Genomic DNA, 24,812 nt, shown 5'->3' with positions numbered 1-24,812 from the left:
TGTTGTTTCAATTTTGACTACATCACTTTACCAGAAACGCAGTAAACTAATTCAAAATAGAAAAACAAAACGAAGCTTTTAAACAATATTTATTGAACTCGTTAATTGAATATTTAAATGAGCCCTGACCCCGTATACTTTATATACAAAGCAATAAAAAGTTTTAATATACAAAATTTGCTGAAACTGACGATGGTAACCTAACATAGTAGTTTTACAAAAAAATATATTCTACAAAATATGTATCAAAATGTTACTTTAGTTACTCACTAATCTTAATTATTGTTAGTTCGTTTGACAATTTTTTCGAGTTTGTTACTCAATAATAGAATGTATATGTGGCGACTTACGTTATTTAACAATACTTTCGCTTTTAATATTAAGACTGAGATGGTGTATTTAAAAATAGTTTTTCAAAATTTTCAAAAAGGCATGTCTGCAGTCTTAATAGAGTAAATATTACCATAAATGAATTAATACGAATTGCATAGTCGAATATAAATAAATTCCTATAAACTATAAACAAAATAATGTAATTAAATAAAATAGAAAGCATCTATTAATTTAAAGAAGGCAATATAAATGTGTTTTACCGGAAAAAAATCAAATAAACCCGAACATGTTTGCACCAAAATAAATAATAGAATATTGTTAATAATTGTAAAACACTGGCTAAGTACTAGACAACATATGTACAAAAGCAATGTTTAATCTTACCATTGTAAAGTTAATTTAAAAAATGCCGTTATGTATGATAAGTGAGAACTTCGGCGTTTAAACCAAGGAACTGTATAAACGTACGACGCTTAAAACATGTTGAAAAACTGCTGGTATTAAATTCTACGATTTACCAGAAGCTCTCACACATCATAGTTGCACAACTAGAATTAGTGTGACCTTCTGGTTAGGCTTTAAGCGTTATTAGCGGTAGAGGATATTCAAATGCTTAATTAGGTCCATCGTCTCCATCCATTGCTTCGTCTTGTGTTGTGGAGTCATCTCCGGAACCATTTCCACTAGTTTGAATTGACCCACGCTTAGTAGAACTAAGACGAGACGAAGATAGTCCCATGCCAGTCCCTCTCCTAATAGAATGTGAATTAGAAACAAGATCTCTTAACGTACATTTTCCTTTGCATTGCAAGCTATAAAGCTTTTCCCGTAGATGGAATAGATCTGAACAAAGCACACCACGCATTTCAATGTCCTTAAAACACCGGTTTTGATGCCTTGCTTTAAATTGTCAGCGTCACTAATCAGTATGAAATACACACTGTTTCAGTTATTATCAAGCAAAAAACATGTTATTAACGGTACAAAACATGGATCAAAAACAAAACAAATGCAATTCATTATTGAGAAAACGAACTTACTGAATCTCTATAGAAGCACCTCGTATTTTTCTTATAGCTTCAGGAATGCTATTTTGGAGGTTTTCATTTGTTGTAAATGCAGAAGTGACTACTTGATTCATGCTTTAAAAGAGCACAAAAATGATATATATTACGTATCTCAACTAAATAGGTACGTAATGAAAGGATTAAACTGAGATTACTTGATGAAGATTTTCCATATATAGACACATGTGTGACAAATACCATTATATAAATGCTATTAAGTGAATAAAGCGGTATTCACTGGCATTTTTCTGTATTGCTGATGCATTAAATCAGTAGCTTTTTTAGAAATTTAATTGCATTCGGTTAGCGGATATTTCAATAGGCGCTTCACTGTTTGGGTATATATTTTGTCTCCTAATAATATTAATATTAAATGTTCGAATATAGAGTAAACAAACAATTAATAATTGAAAATATATACCCGTTTATTGCAGCAAACTTGAATGTTAATAAGCCAAAGCCACGACTGCTGAAATTATTTAGCTTCACACGATTATAACCACATACCAAAATTTCAGTTTTCATATTCGTGTCGAATCATCATTTCAAAGTGCTGTAAACAGTGAAAATGTCTTTATTATCCTTGCAATGTGGACTGCATTGATATGAGAATTATTTTATAGGGTTAAATTGCCTTCATTAACTGTTGAACTTTGGATACTTCGATATTTACACTATTTTTAATGTCTTACCTGAGTTTGCTTTTCAGATTATTGATCTCTCTAGTCATGCTTTCATGAGATTCGATCATATCCTCGCATTCTCTCTGTGCTTTACGTTTCTGTGCCTTTTCCCTAGTGACTTCTTCTTCTGCTTCATCCAATTGTCGTTTGAGTGCCTTCACTCTAGTGTTGCCTTTCTCCACCTGGAGACCAAAAATAAGCCAGATCAGTATTCACTTCAAAATTTATCACCGAACTCCTTACTTGTTCCTTATACTGATCTGCATGACGACGCTCATCTTCCAGTTGCATTACCAGTTCTTTAATCCTCTTATCTAGTTTACGATTCGACTTTTGCTGAGCAAGTCGCTCCTTGGCTTCGACCTGAAAGCAGCAATTACTCGATATTTTTAACCTTTGTTAGAACGCAGTAAAACTACCTCTAGTTGTTCTTCAAGGTTGCTGATCTTGCTCTCCAAAGTTGCGATTGTGGCCTTGGTCTTGGTTCGTTGAGCGGTTTCTAATTCAGTCAACTTAGCCTTTAATTCCTTATTTTGCCTCTCCAATAGTAGTCGTTGCGATTCGATTTTCTGGTTTGTGGATCGTTCGCTTGATAAATCGGTAGTAAGCTGATCAATGTTCAGCTGAGCCTGAAACGTAATATTAATAAGTTCGAGAATGTTCAATATTTTTTAATCACGTTGAAGCAAATTACCTTTCTTGTGCGATCTTGAAGCATTTCATTGGTACTTTGTTCCTCTTCAAGCTCTTCCTCCAAACTGGCGATTCGTGCCTCAAGACGACGTTTTTCATCAATAAGAAGAGACCCTTAAAAAAACATTAATTACAATTTTAATCATATAGTCTTTACCCTAGATTCTTACCTTTGTTGGTGCTGGAGTTAATTTCTTCTAATAGCTCGTCGCGTTCGGCTTCAGCTGCCCTTCTGGCTCGCTCTGAACTGGACAAATCTTCTGTTAGTTGCAAGACTTCAGCTTCCAAAGTTTTCACCTTCCGTTCAGCCTCCTTACTAGTGGCTGCCAATTCATCTCTGGCGGCTCTGGCTTCTTCCGCGTCTCGGATGGCTTCTTTGCACTGTTGTTGCGACTTTTTCAGTTGCTTCAAAGCATCGTCTTTCAGCTTGAATTGGAGCTCGATTTGACTTTCAAGCTCCTTAATGTCACCTGCAAAGAAAAACGAAACTTAAAAAATTATTTTCCTCTTTAAATAGTCGCATTAACCTTCCAACTTCTTCCTGGCACTAACAGCTGCGGCTCTTTGTTTTCTTTCTTCGTCAAGCTCAGCTTCAAGGTCTCTCAGTTGTTTGAGGATTCCTCGTCTTTTCTCTTCAGCCTGTTCTTCCTTGGCTTGAATGTCCCTTTCGAATTGGGTTCTTAATGCTTGCATATTAACTTCCAGTCGAAGTTTGGCGTCTTCCGTCAGTTGCAGCTCATCCTCTAGTTCTTCATTTTGAGCTTTCAATTCTGCCAATTGCGATTCTAGAGATCTCTTGGCCTAGAAGCAATTTAAAAAAATTAAAAAATGTTTGAAAAAGTCTTATCAAAGTAACTAACCTTTTCCAATTCATGGACGTTTTTATCAGCGGTGCCTTGGTTGTTGACTAGCTCGTCGAGCTCGCCTTGCAATTGCCTTCGAGTCCTCTCTAAGTCGTCAATTTTAACATTAGAATCGTCCAGCTCTCGCTTAAGAGAGAGAACCAAAGTTTCCTTGTCTCTTGCTTCTTTCTCAACAGTATCCTTTTCCATGGCGAGTTGTTCGCTTACTGCTTTTTCCTCGGCTAAAATTTTGTCGAAATTCTTTTGCTTTTTCTCTAACTCGGTAACTTTCTGTCTTTGGGTTTCTAAATCAATATTGGCATCTTCAAGTTCAGCAGCAATTTTCTTCTTGCTTTTTTCCAACTTGTCGTTCGCCGCTGTTAATTCTTCAACTTGTCTGAAACATTAAATAACAAATTAAGATTAAAACCACATCAAACAAACGCGGTTACAACCTCTGCAAAAATTCCAGATCTTTGGCAAGCTTCTTCTTGCTTTCCTCTAAAATAGCAGCTTGTTCAGCTTCATCTTCGGCTTTCTTTTTTGCTTCAACAAGCTGAACCGATATAATGGCAAGTTGCTTTTCCAAATTTTTCTTGGACTCTTCTTCTTCCTCGATTTGCTCTTGAAGGGCCTCCTTGTCTGATTCCAATTGTCTCAATTTGGAGCTAAGCGCCAGCTTTTGCCTAGTTTCTTCTTCAAGTGCCGCTTGAGCTTCGGCAAACTGCGACTCAATAGTAACTTGATTTTTAACTGCTGCAGATGCTCTAAAAACATTAAATAATCGTTTACACCGTCTTCTGGCAGTAAATGTTCAAAAAACATACTTTAGCTCTGCTTGTTCCAATTGTGACATGGCGTTTTCAACCTCTTGTTGCAACTTGATGGTTTTCTCTTGCAGTTCAACACGTGATCGGTCTACGTCCGCTAGTTTTGCCGTGATTTCAGCTAGCTGACTTTCGGCTTGCTTTCGTCTTCTCTCACCTAAAAGAAGAAATGAATTAGAAAACTGCAGGAAATCACAAAATCTAGAAGACTTACCTTCTTGGCGACTAGCTCCTACATTTCTCAGCTCGCTAGTTAAGTCGGCGTTCTCAGCTTCTAAAGTCTGTTTCGCTTTTTCCAAGGCAGCCCTTTGCTTCTTGATGTTTTCCATTTGCTCATTCAGCCCGGTCAGCTCTTGAGTGTGCTTGTGTCTCATGTCAGCCTGTGTAGCCTCATGAAGAGCAGTTTCTTCTTCCAAGCTCTTCTTAAAAGTAGCCAACTCTTGCTCACGTTTCGAGCGTAGTTCCTGTTGCGCTGCTGTGGTATCTAGAGAATCTAAAAGCTCGTTCTTAAGAGCCTCCAGCTCCTCGTTGAGGTCTCGCTTCATTTTTTCAGCTTTTGTTCGGGCAGCCTTTTCCGCCTCTAAATCTTCTTGGAGTTCTGTAAGCTGGCTTTCCAGTTCCCGTAAAGCTTTTTGAGCCTGCGCTTTCTGAGCTCCTTCTTCGTCGACTTTGACCATTGCTTGAGCAAGTTCCTCCTCGCGTTTTCCCAGCTGCAACTGCAATTCTTCGATTTGCATGCGCCTTTCCTGCACTTGTTCTTTCAAATCGTTGACTTCCGTTTCTACTTTCCTCTTTGTTCTATCGGATTCTTGCCTGTGTTGATGGTCCTTAAGAAGGCGTTCTTCCAGTTCGGCAATTGTTGTTTCATGCTTAGTCTTCAGCTTGGACAAGTGTTTAGCTTTTTCCTCCTCTTCAGCGAGAGCTTGACTTAAATCATTGCTGCGCTCTTCAAGAATCTTTTTTTCTTTTAGTAGCTTCTGGTTGGTGTCATCTGACAGAGCTAAATCTTCTTCTAGTTTTTTTATTTTTCCATCGCACTGAACCTTCTCCAGTTGTAGTTTTTGTCTAGCACCTTCTTCCTCTTCTAGTTGCTCCTCCAGGTCAGAGATGGTGATTTGTAATTTCTTTTTTTCTACAGTGAGGGTGTTAGTTCTTTCTTCCTCTTCTTCTATTCTGGCCTCAAGATCGTGCAAAATTTCTTCCAACTCCTGTTTTCTTGCAGTCAATCGAGCTCTCATTTCTTCTGCTTCCGCACATAATTCTACTTCAGCTTGCAGCTGCTCCTGCAAGACAGCCTTTTCCTCCTGAGCTTTTTGGAACTTCGTTTCATACTCCTCAGCCGCTTTAAGGTGGTGCTCCAGTTTATCTTTCACCTGCTTTAATTCATCTTCTTTTTGCATCAGCTTTTCTTCTTGCTTGGTAACTTCAAGCAACGGCTTTACTTTTGTGTACAGCCGCCACCACTGCCAGTTTCTCAACTTTAAGTAAGCTGAACAATTTCTTTGAATAATTCGGATAGCATTGAGCTGTTGAACGCGCTTTTGATAGTTGCGCCTTGAAAGAAAACCTCGACAAAATGCCTGAAAATTCACTATTAAATCGGTTATCTTGTAGTCTCGCTCTTCCTCCAAATGAGCCAAGACGCCAGCACGGAAGAATATTTTGCTTTGGCCAATACGGTACAAGTTGGACTCCAGTTCCAAGCTTTTGATCATCGTTTCGCAAGCCTTCTTGCCATCCATGAACCCTTTATTAATGACGTTAGGGGTGAGAAGCTCGTAACGTTGTCTAAACTCTTGGAATGGTATTCTATTTGGAAAGCCTTGCCTGCAAATACGAATACCTTCCAAAACACCGTTACATCTCAGTTGATCTAGTACTAAAGGTGCATCAATTTTGCCAGCTCGCTTTTCGTGATTAGGAATTATGCAACGAACGAAATTTGGATTGGTGTTGCGAAGAGTCACCATCAGGTTAGCCAGCTGTTCTTTATATAGATAGGAAACTGTTCGGAACATGCCTTTGGCTCTTCCAAGTGTTTCGGCATCCTTCCAAATATGCATCACAAATGGATCTTGCGAAGCTTGCAGCAAAGATACTACGTTTTCATTTTGCGGATCCATGTTCTTCATCAGCCATTGATTTGCGCAGTAATCTACTTTGCCAGCATAATGAATGATTGAAAAGTCAGCCACTCCACGGAAGTCGCTTTTCTTGAACTTGGGATGCACCGAATGAGCGCTTACGAGCTTATCTACAAACGTTTTGTCTGTAGCTTTAGGGAAGAGACACTCTTCATCCAACAGGGCCATGATTCCCATCGGTTTATCAATTAAATCAATTGTTGGTTGCAAGTCTAACCCGAAATCGATAAACTTCCATTCAATGCCCTCTCGCTGGTATTCTTCCTGTTCCAGAATAAACATAGTATGGTTGAACAGCTGCTGTAGTTTTTCGTTCGTGTAATTAATGCACAACTGCTCAAAGGAGTTAAGGTCGAAAATTTCAAATCCAGCAATGTCGAGAATTCCAATAAAACTGGCTCCTTGGCGCTTAGTTCTACCTAGCGATCGATTAATACGATTTACCAGCCATTTGAACATTCTCTCATAGCATGCCTTAGAAACAGCTTCCACAGCGAACTCGACTTGTTCCTTAGTCTGGCTCTTGGTGACGAAGTCGCGGCCCACTTTAATGCGAGGCTTCAAAAAGGCTCGCGTCATATCAGTAACAGAGAGGCCCAAGAGATGGGCGATTTTCTGAGCAACAGTGTTATCTGGCAAAGTTGCTTGGTCGGAATTACGATCTTGTTTAAACTGCATTTTACCAAAAAGCATTACCGCTGACACGACTCGAAAAATGGCACTGAAGTCTTCTGAAGTCATTCCCATTATATTCATACTTTTCACGGTGGCTTGGAATTCAGTGGCATCGTCCACTCCGGGTACAATATGATTGTCATCCCGTAGGAAACTGTACGATCTTGAGTCTTCAAGAATAAATTCCTCTGTGAACAATAAAGGTCAATTACACGACTGAAATATTTCCTGAAAATAGATCTTCAGATTTAATTTAAGGGCAACTTTTAATGGTTAAATTGAATGATTGATATATTATTGATTTTCTTGTCGAATGGACATAGGCATCAACTTGTAAATGTTGTCCTGCTTTACAGTTTACACTCTGTATGTACTATTATTGTTGTGTCGTTTTGCTGCCTGTTTCATCACTTAATTCTAAGCTCTGGCTGATGTAGGCCAACTTCAAACTTAAAAAATACACAAAACCTTACGTACTTTTCTGTTCAGCTGAAGCTCCAGCCAAAAGTTGATAAAATATATGGAATGTTCTTTCAGACTTAGCTTGTCTTATGGCACGTGATTTTTCTAATAGATAAGTTTCGATATTGGCACCAGCGATGTATCCAGAAGCATCAAAGTTGATTCGTATAAATTTACCCTGGAAAGTAATACATATTCTAAATTCTAGGATTCAATTATTGCATCATTGAGTATTATACATTTTCAAGTAGGTGGACAACTAGTGGAAAAATTAGATGTTTGCATACAGATAGTTAAAATAATGACAATATTTCATACATGTGTGTTCCCTAAAGGGATTCATTATAGATTTTAAAACGCTTTAAAACTTTAAAAGCTTAAAGTTCAGAAATACGTTTTAAAACGATAATCTAGGAGCGAAAATATGCTTAAAATATTTGATTAATTTGACAAACCCAAGTTTGTGGATGATTCTTTCCCAGAAGAAAACTATAATGTATATACATCTGTGCTAAATAGTGTTGTCCCAATAGATGTCCGTTTTATTTTTAGAACGACCCACATTCAATCGCGTTTTTATTTAGCTAAAGTAGTTACTTACGAATCTTGATGAATTGTCGTTTTTGATGGTTTTAGCGTTTCCAAATGCTTCCAGTATCGGATTGGCTTGCAAAAGTTGATGTTCCAGACCGCCCTATACACATATTGGAAGTTAATATTCATGACAAATTTACACAGAAAGCGAGCATTGCTTAGTAGAAATCAGCCAAAGAAACAATCCGTTAAATTTTCAGTTTTTTACACACACCGATATTTCAATACAAATGGTACCAGCTAGAGTAGTGTTGCTAATTAGAAGAAGCAAGTTATAATGCTAAACACAAAACTTCGTTTATTTTTTTAAGTTTATGACGAAAAAACTCGGTAAGCCATTATTAGTGCAACAACACTGGCAATTAAATTCTGCTCACTGCCATTACATACCGAAAATTCTCTAGATGGACTGGGCTGATTACGGTCGCATGTAAAATAAGGAAAACTACCTTAATGGTAAGAACAAGCATTGCGACTACATAAATTAATCCAAAAATCTAGTCTATTTACACTTGAAGCATATAATTAAATTCTATAGTTTTTGAACATTTAATGCATAACGAATGAAACCTTCGTATCTCCTTTATAGTCGTTTAATCATTTAGAACCTTGATTCTTAAACGCTACGTGGGTGATACTTAATAGGCTCTTGCCATTTGTTAGATCTGGGCATATAAGTCCACCACATCATTAATTCAAGTAATGCAAATGATGAATTATATTGACAAAAAAGTTGCTCACAGTACTTAAAAAAATGTATAGTAACTAGATTGGAAGTGAGTGCACCAAAGGAGAAAATCTACCTATATAGAACTTAAACTACTTATTTACATAAAAAAAAACTAGCTGGTAAAAGTGGTGTAAACTACTTACGATAAGGTCTTTTTGCTGCATGTGCGAAGAAAATCACCATGAAAATAAGAAGAAAAATCAACATTAGAATTCAAGCCCACATAGTAAATAAAAGAAATAACTCCCATAAAACACCTTTAAGAGTGTAGAATACAAATTGTAGCATTTTTAGGGGTGCTCAATGTGAATAATAGAAGTCGTGAATATTCAGCTTCCTAGGAATTCAGCTATTCCAAGAACTTAAGTCATTCGGTCAATATAGTAATATCATACTTGTACTGCAAAATTTATCTTGTCATATTTATCTGACTGATCTATTGATCTATAGATATGCAATGAAAGCAAATATTTACTAAAATTGGGTTTTAAAACATGTCGAATAAAGTGAACAAAAGTATGTACAAGAAAACTGTATTTTGAATATTCCTGAGCAATTATCAAGAGCAAAAACAATATATTTATGTAAATTACATACCGCACCCGATCCCTTAGGCGATTTGGAAGCAGCCACATAGGCCAAATACTGGATGACTTTCTTCGTATTCTCAGTCTTTCCTGCACCTGATTCGCCAGTACACAGGATTGATTGATCTTCTCGTTCTAGAAGAACATTTCCCGAACATTACACTCAATTTTACACGACATTCTACTTAGCTTTATCTACCATCATATTAGCTAGACAGGGAAGAAACAGATTCAGACATCAAAAAAGCAGGCCGATTTCCAACTGATCATCAGCAAGCAGTAAAAATTAATTATTGAATTTTAAAAAATTGGAATTTTGAAGATTTTTCACCTGCCTACTATTGCTAAAATTGGCGCCATTCCGTTAAGGGGTTATGGGGGCTCACCCTGTATAGTAATTTAATTCACATACATATTTCAACAAGGACTATTTAAACCAGGGATTCTCTTCAGGTAAAGCGGGACTTAATTTCAGAATAAATTACAAAAATAAAATAAAAACAGTGGAAATGAAATTAAATAATTGATAAATATCTTACCTTGTAACATGGATCGGTAGGCAGTGTCCGTAATGGCAAAGACATGTGGCGGGACTTCGTGCCGTTTTATGCCTTTGTATCTCTCCATTATCTTCTCTGTGTAAATTGGTAACTTTTTGTAAGGGTTGACAACCACACAGAAAAGACCGGAATACGTCTAGATAATAAAAAAATATATGTTAACCCCTGTAGTGAGCAATAATCGATCTACTGATCTACTTACGCCAATATTTTTCCTGTATATTCTGCATTATAACCGCGTTGTAATAGCCTATACTTAAAAATTAACAAGAACTGCTTAAGGAGAACATTTAGAATTTATTTAAATTAAAATGCTATAAATAAACTAGACCAATAATTATCATTTATTCGCCCCGACAGCTAGTTATCGGTATTGAATAATTTTTTCCTCTTAAGTACGCCGCAGAATTACAATGGGATTTCACTAAAGAAATTAAAACCAGTCTGAAGAAGTGTGGGTGATCCAACAAGCGTGTCTTGGACTTAATGCCATTTCGGTTCTCCGTGGCATTGACAAAACGCATTGAAGTTGATGATGATTTTATCTACTTAAAACAGTTTTACTGAAAATTATTGCGAACAAATTCGTTTATGAATAATTTGTATAAATAATGAAGAACACTAACTGCTTATTGAAGTATTTTCATACTTTTCTGATTTAATGAGGCCTCTATAGATTTTATGGTAGATTTACATTTTAACTGCCTGAATTTTTCCGCATGTCTAGGAAATATATTAGTTTTCCTGGAAAAATAATACTTCATAAGTGTTTTTCCTCGCATATTATGTACTTACTTATAAAAATATGGAATTTTTTGAAAAAAATGTGTTAAAAAAAATAGTTATATGTACTTAAAACAATGTTTCTTAAATTCATATTCATAATTCACAATAATTTAATTCTTAGTGCTCCGATTCAAAGTTTTCATCAGTTGATATTATTTAAGGAAGAAAACATTCGTAAGACTAGATATGTTGTTTTTACCCGTTTTTGTGTAAGTTACCCGAAATATATTATGAGCACTTTACAGATAATAAACTTTACAAAACGAACTTTTTATAAAAATGAGAGTACAACACGATTTCTCTTAGTTGTCCCATTATAATGAAATAGTTTGATTGCATCTAAACGATTAGACTTAGGCTTAAAAAAATCCCTTAATTTGTCCTTAATGTTTGTGATCGCATAAGATCTTATTTTCAAAATGTCCATTGCAAGGAATACTTTTCGCAAAAAAATAAAATTTGCGGTCATCGATGCGAGTATCAAAAGACTGCAAATTTAATGCAAAAATTGAGATAACATTTGTGTGTGTTATTAAAAAAACCGAAGTTGATGTCGGTAGTGCTTATAAAAAAAAAGGGTATTTTAAATGTTTGTCGATCTCTAACTGTTTAGACAAACGATTTTATATCACCTGGATATATAAATAAATATTTTCAGTTTGTTGCATGGTTTTTTCTCAAACTAGTGAAAACTCAACTAGTGAATCAAAATTGTAGTACTAAAATGCGGGAAAATCGGAGCAGAGGAACAAGTAATCAAAACCACGGTTAAAAACCAAATTAAATTTATTGCATTTCATACAAAGGTACATGCAAGAAAATTTGCACTAAAATAATTTTAAAATGCCAATGGTGCTTTCATTAAGATGTAAAAAAAACATTTAAACTTTTCAACGAAAGATTTATAATCGTGTTATCAAACTAAATGTTTTAGATACATTTTTGAACAGTTTGAAGAAATGCAGTTTGAAGCATTGGATTGTAATGGAAAAATAAAATTCAATGTGGTTTAAAACCGTCATTTAAAAGTTGATTAAATGACTCAAAAATACAAGATATTTTTATACTCAGTAAATGCAAATGCAAACAGAGTAAATGCAAATTTGCAATATCTAGGTGGTAAAATCATAGCACATAAAAACTGGTGTGGTCCTTGTTTTGACCACATCATTTAATGGTGCAGTTTGTGGGTTCCCATCCTTAAGGTCGGTGGCCTTTCAAGGTCGATGAATTTCGAACAAAAGTCACCCTTTGTTTGTCCGTTTCAGTGGAAAGATTACAGTCTGTTCATCGAACAGACTTCTTTCGAAACATCAACACAATATTCCTGACGCATTTCCCAATAATGCACATTATCGTCACTTTTAACAGTAGACCGGATTTTGCGACACACCTTAGTGGGTACAGTTTTTGCAAATGCTTATTGGTTTTGTGGACAATTAGCCGCGTTTGTTTGCAACAGATATTCGATTTCACTGAGGAAAAGTGATGATGCATCCATTAGCTAGATTAGGCACAAAGTTGTTTATAATAATCAACTCGTAACGGGTATTAGAATAAATTTGTCTTAGTCGCTCGTTACAGTTCAACTTGCATGTGAACTTTTCGAATTGATTGATGATGGATGAGGTGAAGACAGTCATTGTCTTAGTAAATTCCAGTTGTAAACGGTCAACCCAAAGCATTAAACTAGTGCTAAACTGCTTTCTTAACAATTTTCGAATAAAATCCAAACACTTTCAACAAAAAGCAAGCAATTCCTTCTTGTTCCACAGGGTAATTCGAAATTTCTTTGAAGCCGTAACTTGGGCTTACTTGAAAAACACGATAAACATAAAGAAAAAATGTTTTCCATTTATGGGTCGGAGAACAGTTAAAATTAAATTTCGACTTTTTCATTAACCAATTTTCAAATGCAAACTTTAGTTCAACATACTGACCAGAAAATGTACATTTCCAAAATTCTGCTAATTAAAGACATTTTCTAATAGACTCCAACTTTGGGAAAATTAAATCAAATTCAATTCAAAGAGCTGTCTATGGGTCTGTACTTTCAATTTTCCCCTAAGGAGGTTTATTGCAGATACACAGTGGCTCGTCTTCACTATCACTCTGCACACAATCGTGCAATCCGATTATTCGCAGTTTTTTAATTTAAACGTTACGAGATTTTTAGACCCTATCAGTAAGGGAAACGTAATAAATAGAGCAAAAAGCAATGAATACAACAGTATAGAATATAGTCTTGTCATTTACTTTCAGTTTTTAGTGAAAGAAACGAGAATGCAAACTTTTGTTCCCCAAACATCTTGGTGCAATTCGATCAGAAGATTAACAACTTTTGTGAAGAACCCGGCATAGAAACCAATATGTAAGAGTCTTGGTACCAAGTCCTTTTTTACACGAAAGTAAAACCAAAATAATGCTAGAAATGTTTCATTAATGGTGAATGTGCTTCTGAAATGATCACGAATTGCTCGAAACATTTGCGAATGGTTCGGATGAGCCCAAACAAACAGTCCAAAGCATTGCTTATCATCATTAGAAGACGCACTTGATTTGCCCAAAAGACATGTTAAAGTACTTTTGATAAACCGCATCTGCAACAAGACATTCTAAGAAACTAATGAAGGATTGTTGGTGATTAATTGGACAAGACAACTCTTTCGTGTTGATGTGGCGCTATGTTATCGGGACTTCTTTAGAATCTGCAATAATGAAAGAGATCCAGTACGCCTGAAGTCCCTGGCCTGCTGACCTGTACTGTCCATACATGGTAGATCCGAGTGGCTTCGGGCAGTCCCCTATTAAATTAACAAGCACGTAGGTAATACGTACATAAAAAGTTCGAATGGATAAATGAAGGTGAGTCAGTACGAGTTTTACGCAAAAGATTTCTTGCAACTTTTGGAACACCAGGAGATTTATATGCGTTGTGACTAATACGCCATTAAATCTCGGGCTGGGCCTCGAGCTTAAAACGATTTTCTATATGGAATCTTCCACGCATCTGAATATTTTCAGTTTTATTATATCGAGGGTATTTCTCAATCATTTTGTCAAAACTCCAAAATACTTTTCTTGCTGAAGGGTTTTTCGGCATAAAATTGATCAACATCTATTCAATATTTTTCGAAATGTTCTATAAACGCAAAACACACCAGAATGAGCGTCTAATCCCAATCGATGTAGTGCTGGAGCTTTATACATATATAAATATACCTGAATAGAATATAAAAAACCCAATGGGATCTAATCAAACAACACACAACAGTAGCAGCCAAAGATTTTTTCAAGGTTGCAGAATTGTGCTTAAAATCCGCATACTTTCAGTTTGAAGATGTGTTCACTTAAATGCTTTAATTATTTCAAATCTTTGCCATGGACAGTTCAGAAAATCAACCTTTTAACGCATAAATATATCCGTTATGTGGATGACTGTATAATAGAAAGACAAGATTCACTTAAATAGCAAATCTTTAATAATTTTAAATACATTTTTATTATTTATTTTAAAAAGTTATATAACAGCCTTCACGATCGAAGTTGCTTATATGAGATACATACTAGTAGCCCCCTTACATATTTTTAAATAAATGTAATACAAATGGGCAACAATAAAAATATGCTTCAGTTAAGTACTTGAAATCCAAAATTTTTTTAAATTTACGAAATCACTTTTAATAAACAACTACCACAATAACAGAGTACAATAGAATAGAATAAAAATAAATAAACAAAAATACAGAATAAAATAAAAATTATGTATAGTCTTGATATGGATAACAGTATATTTGTGCTTTTTGCTCGAACCGTCGAATATAGCAAAACAAAATAGGAAAAACCAAAAATATCCCAGAGAGCAACATCGAAAAAGTAGACGCCTAATGAATTTTCTTGAAATTAAATAAATTAAAATGTTGATAAAAACACATACGAATCCTAAACTTTCACTCCACAAAATCTCCCAAGAAAAATCTATACCAATACGCATTAATATGGCTGCTTTTGAAGCAAATTTATAATTAAACTAACAAGAAAAATGTTAAAACCTCCACATGATCAAAGAAAAATCAGCTCTGTATAGTAGAAACCCACAAAAAAATCCGTCACATACTTCAATAGGCTAATCCGAATAATGTACAGCAAATATGTTAAATGTGGGCTTTGAAATTGCTGTTCGGCTCGCCCAGTGAGGATATTTGGTTATTTCCTTAAACATTATTGCAGATTAGTAGACGACTTTGGAACATGCCTCAAAGTACTAATTGAGATCATGCACACAAGATAATATTTTACGAGCACTAAAACATGAACTGAAAACAAGATTATAAACAAATAATTATTGATAACGAAGTGTTCCGATAAGTGATATGCGCAATTTTTCAATCAATTGGAATGTGTTTAATTAAATATGTATCCCATAATACGAGCTCATACGAGCATCATAAGAAACCTGCAAGTAGAAATCACAGCTTTCAAAAATGGTCTCAATAAAATTTCATTTTTATAACACATGAATATTTGGAAACAGCCGATATAAAGTTTTCATCTTAAAATAAAGCTTGGCTTTCATTATTGTATACATAAACAGATTTTATCCATATATGGACCTCGAAACAGCTTTCGTGTTACGTAAAATTTGCGGAATGGTTTTATTAAATAAATTTATGACAGACTTTAAAATAATGTATGTCGCCTTTTGGGATTGATTGCAAATTTATTGTGGTTGGTCCGTACCGGACCGTTCAAATTAACTTTGCCAAAAATGGATGAATTTTAATTAGAAAGCCAGTCAAAATGTTTATTAAGCATTCAACATTTCAACATTCAAAATCGTAATCGAAATTTGCTATAATTTTTTTATCCCAAGTAAATTAATAGTTAGATGTGTTGTGTTGTGATATTAAATACAAATTACCACATGTTTGTTATTTGAAAGCCTATAATAACAGTTTTCTTTTCATTGTTTATCATTGCTACTTTATATGAAATGTTATGAAAAAACAAGTTTCCTTCTTGTAAATCTTTTAAACGTTTTGTTTTCGAATTATTCTAATTTAGCATAGTTTTTGTTGCGGGTAGCCAGTAACAGTTAGTTCTACACACACAAAGTCGTTTTCACACAAAGTGCACAATCACGGTTTCCTTATTTTAGGTCAGAATTTTATTAAGTTTGGTAAACACATCAAACAATGTTATTACATATTTGTCATTCGCTTTGTACATAAAATAAATTATATTTTTATTTGACCAGAAAGCACATTTTGATTTAAAATCAAAAAAGATGCTATTTTCTATTTTATTTGTTAAGAAATTGATACATTTTAAAGGTGCATTTTATACTTTTTTAATTTGTATTTATAAATAATGAAAGAAATGAACAATGGCACCCAAACATTTTTCAAAGTAGTCTCATTGATGTTTTCCAATATTTTGGATTTTTAAGCGAGAGAGCTACACTGAAATGTGCAATCTTTAATATTTCTATCGCAAACAATGTGTAATCTTTATACTTATAAATAATATAATATATCTGTTATTCTAAGTCATGCCTAATTTAATTAACGCTGCTTCTTGATGCATCCTCAAATTAAACTTTGCCTTCTATAAGTGATATTAATGTTTTTTTAAGTAGACTCGCAGATAACGATTGTAAATAAATCAAATGCAATATAAATGTAAATTATAAAGATATTGCGCTTTGTGCGAAATGTAACAAAGGTTGAACTTCCTCTATCTTACATTTCAGTTATTGATGATATATACAGTATATTTTCGGTGTACGTTATAGAATCTATTTCCAGAAAACGTCTATTCTACCCATTATATTGAAATTGAATAAACCCTAGTCAAATTGCGCAACAAAAATATTCCATAGCAAAGTATTCACTTGAAATTGATGGTGTTTTCAAAACCATTTAGCCCGCTCCAAATTAAAAGGCTCATAATTGATTATTTACATCGCGGCAATTGCTTTTTACAAACAGATGCATAAAGGAGGGTCATGAGGGTCAACAAGATTCAAATCAAGCGGTTTTTCTTCACAGACATCAAACCTAGTAAGATTGTGCAATCCAGTCCGACAAATGGAATGTTGTCGTTAATTTTCTGATTAAACCGTTGTAATTAGCCATGCTGGACTTGGTAATTGAGATGAAACCAAATAGAGAATCACATAGAAGGTGAATATCTAAATTTGGTGTTTGTTTAGTAACTTTTATGGTTAGTAATTTGTTGTGTGCGATAATAAATTTCACCAACACATTTTTTATTTGCTTTGAAAAAACTTTTTTACAGGCTTTCTTAAGACTAAATAGAATATCTCCCTTCGTCAACCGTTCCTCTATCTAGCAGATACACTAAAGGGCAACAAAAGTAAACGAACTTTTTAGCTGGAAATGATTTCACTTATCGGATATTATCTAACTCCGAAGTCATTATACAAAGGCTTTACCATACGCGATACGCAACCACGATTTCTCGTTAGTTTTGATGTCACGTTCTAAAAAAAATTCGAAGTTATTTAAGAGTCGACATGTCGGGTGTAAAGTGTAAACAGGCTTTTAATGTAAACACATGTCCGACTATTTCCTTTTGTGTATTTGAAATGAGTTGATGTAATGTCGAATAAAATGTAATTAATCTTTGCGAATACCAAAACGAGATTTGTAGGTCCATTTGTCATGGTATTTTATGTACTGGTGCACCTTATATGGATAAATCTCTTACTCGTTAAACTACTCATTAGGGTCAGATCGGTGTGGAATGATTTTTCAGATGGGTCTTTTATATCATGCTGCTAATGAACTTAAACACCTAAAACTCATTCAAATTATAATCTGTTTCGTAAAGTATTCAATTAGAGCCACAGCTAAGAACTTTTCTAGTTTTGCCACTTAAAATATAATAATATAAGTTATTGTCAAGTGATTTAGAGCCAATGCTTTTTCCATATAGAAGCGAATGGATATTGCTGACATCGCATTGGTGTTTTGTGTCTGGATGAAGTTGATAAATTCACTGCAATTTTGCTCGTAAATTCTGTATGGAAGATAAAGGATGTAAATAAATGAAGAAAACAAGCCGGGCTCTGGATTCATTTATCATTGTAATGGACTGAAACCTGCTATTCATTCGGGAATATTAATTTCCGCGATGGCAACTCTGGTGTATGGCACTCTTTATTATGTTACTACTCTTATTTCTGTACTTATTCTTAGAAAGTTGTTTTTATTTCATACGATGTATATATTACGATGTTATTATATTAATTAGTGAACAGTTTTATTGCGTAGGTCTTGGTTCATATTTTTGCGCCTTAATCTGTTAATGAGAATATTATGAAAGTTTGAATCACAATAGTTTCAAATGATTTTGTTGAATAATGAATGGAAGAAAAATAGGATCAGTTTTACCAAATACGGCGAATTAAACGTATAGATACACGTTTTAATGATGTTTGATAAATCTCGATTATAGTTAAATATGGAATGTTGCTAAAACTTTAAAATTTATTTCTAACTTTGTTATTTCTTTTTTGCAAAAAATCACAAAATCGTGCAGGTTTAAAATCTTTTCTTTGTACAGAATTCTGCAAATATCCATTTAATGTTTCCGTTAAAAGAAAACCGATGATGTAATTAATTAACAAATTATTAAAATATAGAATACACGAAAAGCAGCTACTTTCGGTGATCGTGATACTCATGTTCCAATAGATCAGACAATCTGTTCCACATAATAAAATCAAAAAAGTTCTACTAATGATTACAAAACTTCAATCACGCATAGACTGATCACATTATAAACCAGATGTAGACAACAAAACAGTTTGAACTAAAACACGTAAACTGATTGTGATTAAAAGTTTCCCGAACCGGTGACTAACGGGAAATCAAAAATAGCATTCGAAAATATGTTTTATTCTATTCTCATCAATGCTGCGTAATACACAACGTATTTTTGTGATCATACAAAGGAATTTTCTTTATCTTAAAGCATTATTGATTTATTGAATAAATAACCGAGAACGACACAGAAGTTGGAGCCACTTGAATGTTCCCAGACATTAAATATCAGCGGTACCATCGCGAAAAGACCGGTTTTTATTTTGTATATCCAAGAGTGACTAATAGAAATTCCAACCAAGGGCTTTGCTGATGAATCACTTCACATTTGTGTTCTATGCAAGGAAGCACATTATATTATACGAATGGCTTTTCCGTACAAACATAAAGAGCCAACTGTATGACGTCAAAGCTTTCTTTCCCAGCATACAACTAGTGTTAATTTATAAAATAAGTACTCTCATAATATGCTACACTGGAAAAATAAGGATTTGATTAAGGATGAATGACGAAGTTAGCAAATACTTACTTATTTTCTAAAAGAGGATTTAGGATCGAAAAAACAACCTTCTATGGAGGGTTGAGATAAAGAAACACTTTCATGTTCAATTTTAGCATTTTCATCTACAACATAAACCTTAATGAATGTATTCGTATATAAAAATACTTTGCTTTGGATTGGATTTTTCTACGTGTTGACATCAAGGGTTTTAAAATATTGCCAAAATTAGCTTTTTAAGGGTACAAAGACCGCCCACTGGGCAACATTAGAAGACACTTTGGCCTTGATAACAGTATCTAAAAGAATCTTCCGCCTGCTCTAATCTGGGGGCTACTGGGCGTCGAAACTTGGGAAGTAGAAGTCGAACTTGTGACAGGAACGTTACAAGGATTTTGAAAAAATCCGAAATTTGTCACTTCAGGATAGAAGAACAATTTACTGACAAATCATAGAAGACTCTTCGCCTTTTAGAGCGGTATAAAAAAACCATCCACGTGCCCTTCCTTCTGTATATGCTACTGAAGGCTTGGCAAGCAGACGAAGAACAATGTTACAAGAATTTTGAAAATCTTCCAAAATTCACCCCTTTAAGAGACTGACCTTAACAGCAACTCAATGAGAATCTAGAGAAAAACCATTGCTCTTTGAAATGGCCCTAAAAAGAACTTTCTAGAAGCCCTACTTTTGGGAACGCTGAAATTGCCAGGAAAGTCCCCAAAGTCGACTCGCTTCGATCACCTAATTGGTGGCGAAAGAAATAAACTGCCCTCATTTTTCCGAAGAGCGTGCTTTTTGGGAGCCTCAAACTTAAACCGCCCATGAAAAGCTTCCAATGAAAAAACCAACCATTTTTACCTAATAAAGAAAATATATTAAATTTAACACGTACTTAATAAAGGCCCTTGTGAGACAATAACTGATTAACTATGCGCTTCGCAGCTGGGAAAACCGCTGTAATATAAGCTTGAGAAGCCATAAATTGAATCAAATTGATCAACCATAACTTTCAGACATGCAAGAGTGTCATCAGGAGATTTTGCAGTTGGTAGAGAGGATGACAAAGAAACTTTAAACACAAATTGCCACAAAAGGAAAATATAAATTATCGAATAGTCCTAGGGATGATCTTCCGCAGATGTAAGTGAAACGTCAGGTTGGAAGTCTCATAGAGCACAATCTACTGGGGTTTATTCAATGATAAGAAAAGTGAATTATTTTTTTTAATTTAAATTATAATTCACTAACCTAGTACCTACTAGTAAACAAATAACACCTAAACTCTCTTTGAACAATCATTGAAGAACTCACTAATGGCAAAAGCCAAAGAAACCGAAAACAAAAGCATTTTTGCTTAAATACATTATCTTGAAAAAACATATACGAATTCTCGTCTCCAGATGCATCATTTTGCTCTCATGAAAATGTAATGCTAATTAAATGCACAAAAAGAATATAACTAGCAAATTAGCAAAACAGTAGCGCATGTGGCGAATAGCTATTTGTACAACACATCAGAGAACAGGCAAATGCTTTTCACCCACGACAATGGTAATGAACAATGCCTCACCCTGGAAAATAAAGCAGACGTGGTATAATCAGAGGTGCACGATCCCATTTAAGCTATTTAGACTAAGCAGAGGCGTTCGGCTACTTGACAGTTATTTGGAGTTACATTAATTATTCGGTTCAAATGCCACAAAAAAATGTATTTCTTTTATGAGAATTTAAGTGCGTTTCCAAAAATTGCACACATTAATAGTATTATTATATGTATTTTTCATCTTGAAATACACTGTAAATAAACTACTCTCCTTGAATGATACATAAATCAAAACGATGGGTTCGGCCATATGCTGTCAACAACCTCGATAAATGTTGTAATATTTGAATACGATTGATTCGACAATTATATGAAATTTAATCCCACCCGATAGCTTTAATCATTATCACATAACAAATCATCAATCATCATCAAATTTAAATGACACACATTTTATGGTGTGCCTTAAAATAGAAGCAATTTTTGTAAGGACTGAGGCAAGGTGCTCAAATTCCCTTCAATATCAGATTTTTTCCGAAAACAAACAAGAACACATTCTTAAAAAAGATGGTATATAGAACTTATCAAGAACATATTCGTTAGTAAAAGTATGATTATTCTTGAGTCTGTTGCTAATATTTATATGAACCTGGGGAATAGAGATGTTGAATACGTGATATTCGATACTCTTGAGTCGAATGCGAAGTGGTCGCTTCGAATACTTTGCGTATTTAAGTTTGATACTAAGTATTAAGTATTAATGCCCCTTAATGTCCTCAATAATGCTGCTAACAAGCAACCAAAGCACTTACAAAGATCTTAAAAATATTATATAGAAATTAAGTATTCTATGATAAAAGAAACTTGAGATGATTATATAGCACGTTTAAGTATAAATAATAATATTTCGATTATTGTCTAATTTGTTCCTTTTAAAAATGATACGAGCATACAATTTACATTCATTACTCGCTTTAATATGAATGTTTTAATATTTGTTTTTATGTACATGTATGTATATGAATTTTATGTAAAATAAATATATTATATAATCTTTTGTATTAGATATCTGCCCATGATATAAAACACAGAACTAAACAAACAAATCAGTGATATTTAGTAGTACAACAAATAATAATGTTTTGCTTCACTTTATCGTATTTCAATGCATAGGTTTAAAAAAATTCAATTTGCATTGATTTTTAATGTTCTAACGAAAATTATATACTGCAAAAATAATCTTCACCTGTTGTTCGATAGATCAATAAACATCGATGTCCAATCACGTTAAATGTAACGTACACTATTTAAGTCCCTTAAAAATAAATTTTAAATTATTTGTACAATTCTCATAGAAAAATGTTATACTCAAATAATTTGAAAACTCTTATATGTTCCTCTATATCTCGTATCGCATTTTTGCGGACAAAAATGTTTTTGACAGTTTAAAATTCACAATTCGTCCTCAGGATTTTTTTGTATATTTTTTTGTTTTTTTTTATAGTTTTACAATAATCTGTATTACGGTATGCAGTATTATAATACAGCAATCTGAGAACCGAATAGTAACAACAATTACCTTATTTCAGAATAACAATTAGTAACAAATCCTCAAATGTACCACCTAGAAGTAAAGTAAATACATATTCACTTTCTACCTTAGAATTGCAAAATATTCTTATTTTTTTCGTTCTTCTAATTAGGATTATGTTATTCTGCATTATAAAAAAAGCAGTTTTAAACTGAACTTTGACACATACCCTTATAAAAGTGGTTTATTAGATTTGGTAACCAAGTCATTCTACAGGATTTTTATAAAATAATTCTATAGCATTTTCCATTAGGTATATCATTTATTAGTTAATACTATTTTATTTACATTTGTAATAACAGAACTCTTCTAACTCTACTAATTTGATGACAAAAATGAAGTATTTACAACATTACACATTACCACATGATCTGAAAATTTTACCTCAAAAATTACCTTGGAACTTTATCATTTTTGGACATGTCTGACGTTTATCTCTAAAATACGCACCATTAAAAAAATTATCTAAATTCGAAACGTGTGGCTAAGTGCGCTATCTTTCAAGAATTCCTGAGATAATTTTACATTTCCAAGTCAACCCATATAATTAAAAAAGCGTCCAACCTTTCTGAAGACACGTAACTTAAAAACGTCTCAATGTCGCTCTCAGGATAAAACATTGACAATAAGCTAAGTACATACATGATTTTCATTTTTCAATGTATTGATTCATGAGAATTGATTCATAACGCCGAAAACTTCTGCCAGATCAATTCCTATTTGCATAAGGTTTGAAATAATCGAATTAAGCAGATACTGCTAAAACGGATGTCTCATTCACAAGGAAACATATCGAAAGAATTCGATTATTATTGCTTCAGCTTTCAAGAACAGAGCCAGCCGATGGTAAAAGTATGTCACCAAATTTGTGACGCATCTGCATTGCTGATTAAGAAAACAATATCGCGCTTAAACAAAGAGCTCAATGTTTTGCTGATAGTAATGTTTCATTGAAAGTTGACTAACGATTTGCAATTGAAAATACCGTTAAAACTCACCAGTACTAAGAATATTAGCACAAAGGGAAAATTCTAAATAATTACTTAAGAAAATTAAGGCATCTTAATCTTTCAAAGCCCAAGCAGATTGTGTTAAAAATATAAATTTTACTTGCGCCTCCTTCTCTAGGTAAATTACAATGTAGTACACAGTATTTGTACGAGAAAATTAAACTTTCGGCATCATCACAGTCGTCAAAATTCCCTGATATAGATACAGGGTGATTCAAAATTGGCGTCATTCCTCTGGAGGTGTTTAGGGAGTAAAATAGTAAACAAAACAAATCTTATTAAAAACTAGATATTTGCAAAAAACTAGATCAAAAGATCGGCAACACCGTTTTTCAAGGTAATCTAGATGATTAACATTACGTAAATACCGTTTGCTTCTTAATTAAATATTAAAAGTTCAAATAAGTATTAAAAAAAACACAGAAAGTGACAAGAAGTAAGTTAGAGTGTAAACGATCAATTCAACAGGATTCATTAAATCTAGGAATTGTTCTTTTGTTGTAATCATAACCTCGAGTTGAAGTAAACATACCTGTGTTTAACTCCAAACAAGTTTGTTTAAGTGTATTGTGACGTTATTGTGTACTCTTCTCGAGCAGCTTTTCGTATTCGTTTAATTAACTCGTGTTCAATTTGTATCGGGGTACACACAATTAAGTATATCAATTTATTCAGTTTTAAAACAAAAAAAAGAAGTAAATTGTTTGTCTGAAATTCTCTACGTTTATAAGAACTGATAAAAATAGGGAAACAGGTAGACATATTAAGAAATCCCATCACGTTACTCTTAATTTATACGCACTTTTTTTCACAAAAAAATCTTATGTTTGCTAGTGATTATTAAAAAATTAATTATCCAAAGTTGACTTTGGTTAAGTCGGCATATTAAGTCCGGTCTAATTGCTAACAGTTTTGAGCAAACAAAAATTTGCAAAAATATTTCATATTTTTAATAACCGAAACAATATGATATTTTTAATGCGTCATAATCCAATATGATGATGATGAGTTGGAAATTCGTGTTTTCACGAAAATAAGATAAATGTGAGTTAATGAACTTTATCCAATAAGCCAATTAAAAGCTCATGTCCATTATTTCAGTAGCTTCTACATCCTGTATTAAATTTAAAATGATAAAACATGCATTATGATAAGCGGTAAAACCACTTCACAGCGTCATTTTGATAAAATCAAAAGTCCAAACATAAATTAGTTAACACCCAGAATGGGAATAATGGATTTCATTGAACGCGATAAGTGACACTTATTAGGACGCAGATACATCAGTGATCTGAATCAACTTGATTGGTTTATTGCATTTTAAATAATCCGATTG

At 33.7% G+C, this 24,812-nt stretch overlaps 1 protein-coding gene across 3 annotated transcripts in view; it reads right to left on the bottom strand.

Moving 5' to 3' along the window:
• Positions 1-72: 72 nt before the first annotated feature.
• Positions 73-24,812, bottom strand: part of LOC109538954 (myosin heavy chain, non-muscle) — a 32,366-nt gene continuing 7,626 nt past the window's right edge. Inside the window, exons 2-18 of one of the 3 annotated variants that reach the window (XM_019906405.2) lie at positions 10,177-10,333; positions 9,648-9,772; positions 9,194-9,208; positions 8,328-8,420; positions 7,742-7,904; positions 4,660-7,452; positions 4,446-4,602; positions 4,074-4,385; positions 3,637-4,015; positions 3,304-3,577; positions 2,947-3,246; positions 2,778-2,890; positions 2,503-2,712; positions 2,327-2,446; positions 2,093-2,265; positions 1,908-1,953; positions 73-1,085 (exon numbers count right to left, since the gene is read on the bottom strand). In XM_019906405.2, coding sequence (XP_019761964.1) covers positions 1,941-1,953; positions 2,093-2,265; positions 2,327-2,446; positions 2,503-2,712; positions 2,778-2,890; positions 2,947-3,246; positions 3,304-3,577; positions 3,637-4,015; positions 4,074-4,385; positions 4,446-4,602; positions 4,660-7,452; positions 7,742-7,904; positions 8,328-8,420; positions 9,194-9,208; positions 9,648-9,772; positions 10,177-10,333 — 5,397 coding nt within the window. In that variant the 3' untranslated portion in view covers positions 73-1,085; positions 1,908-1,940. Of the gene's footprint in view, positions 1,086-1,373; positions 1,476-1,907; positions 1,954-2,092; positions 2,266-2,326; positions 2,447-2,502; positions 2,713-2,777; positions 2,891-2,946; positions 3,247-3,303; positions 3,578-3,636; positions 4,016-4,073; positions 4,386-4,445; positions 4,603-4,659; positions 7,453-7,741; positions 7,905-8,327; positions 8,421-9,193; positions 9,209-9,647; positions 9,773-10,176; positions 10,334-24,812 lie in introns of all 3 variants that reach the window. The other 2 variants (XM_019906403.2, XM_019906404.2) reach the window with 2 other exon arrangements.

This window comes from Dendroctonus ponderosae, unplaced genomic scaffold (genome assembly GCF_020466585.1).
Source record: "Dendroctonus ponderosae isolate FM_Combo_2020 unplaced genomic scaffold, Dpon_F_20191213v2 Dpon_F_20191213_2, whole genome shotgun sequence".
NCBI lineage: Eukaryota > Metazoa > Arthropoda > Insecta > Coleoptera > Curculionidae > Dendroctonus > Dendroctonus ponderosae.
Note: the sequence above shows the minus strand (reverse complement) of the source record. Positions and strands in the feature narration are given on the sequence as shown.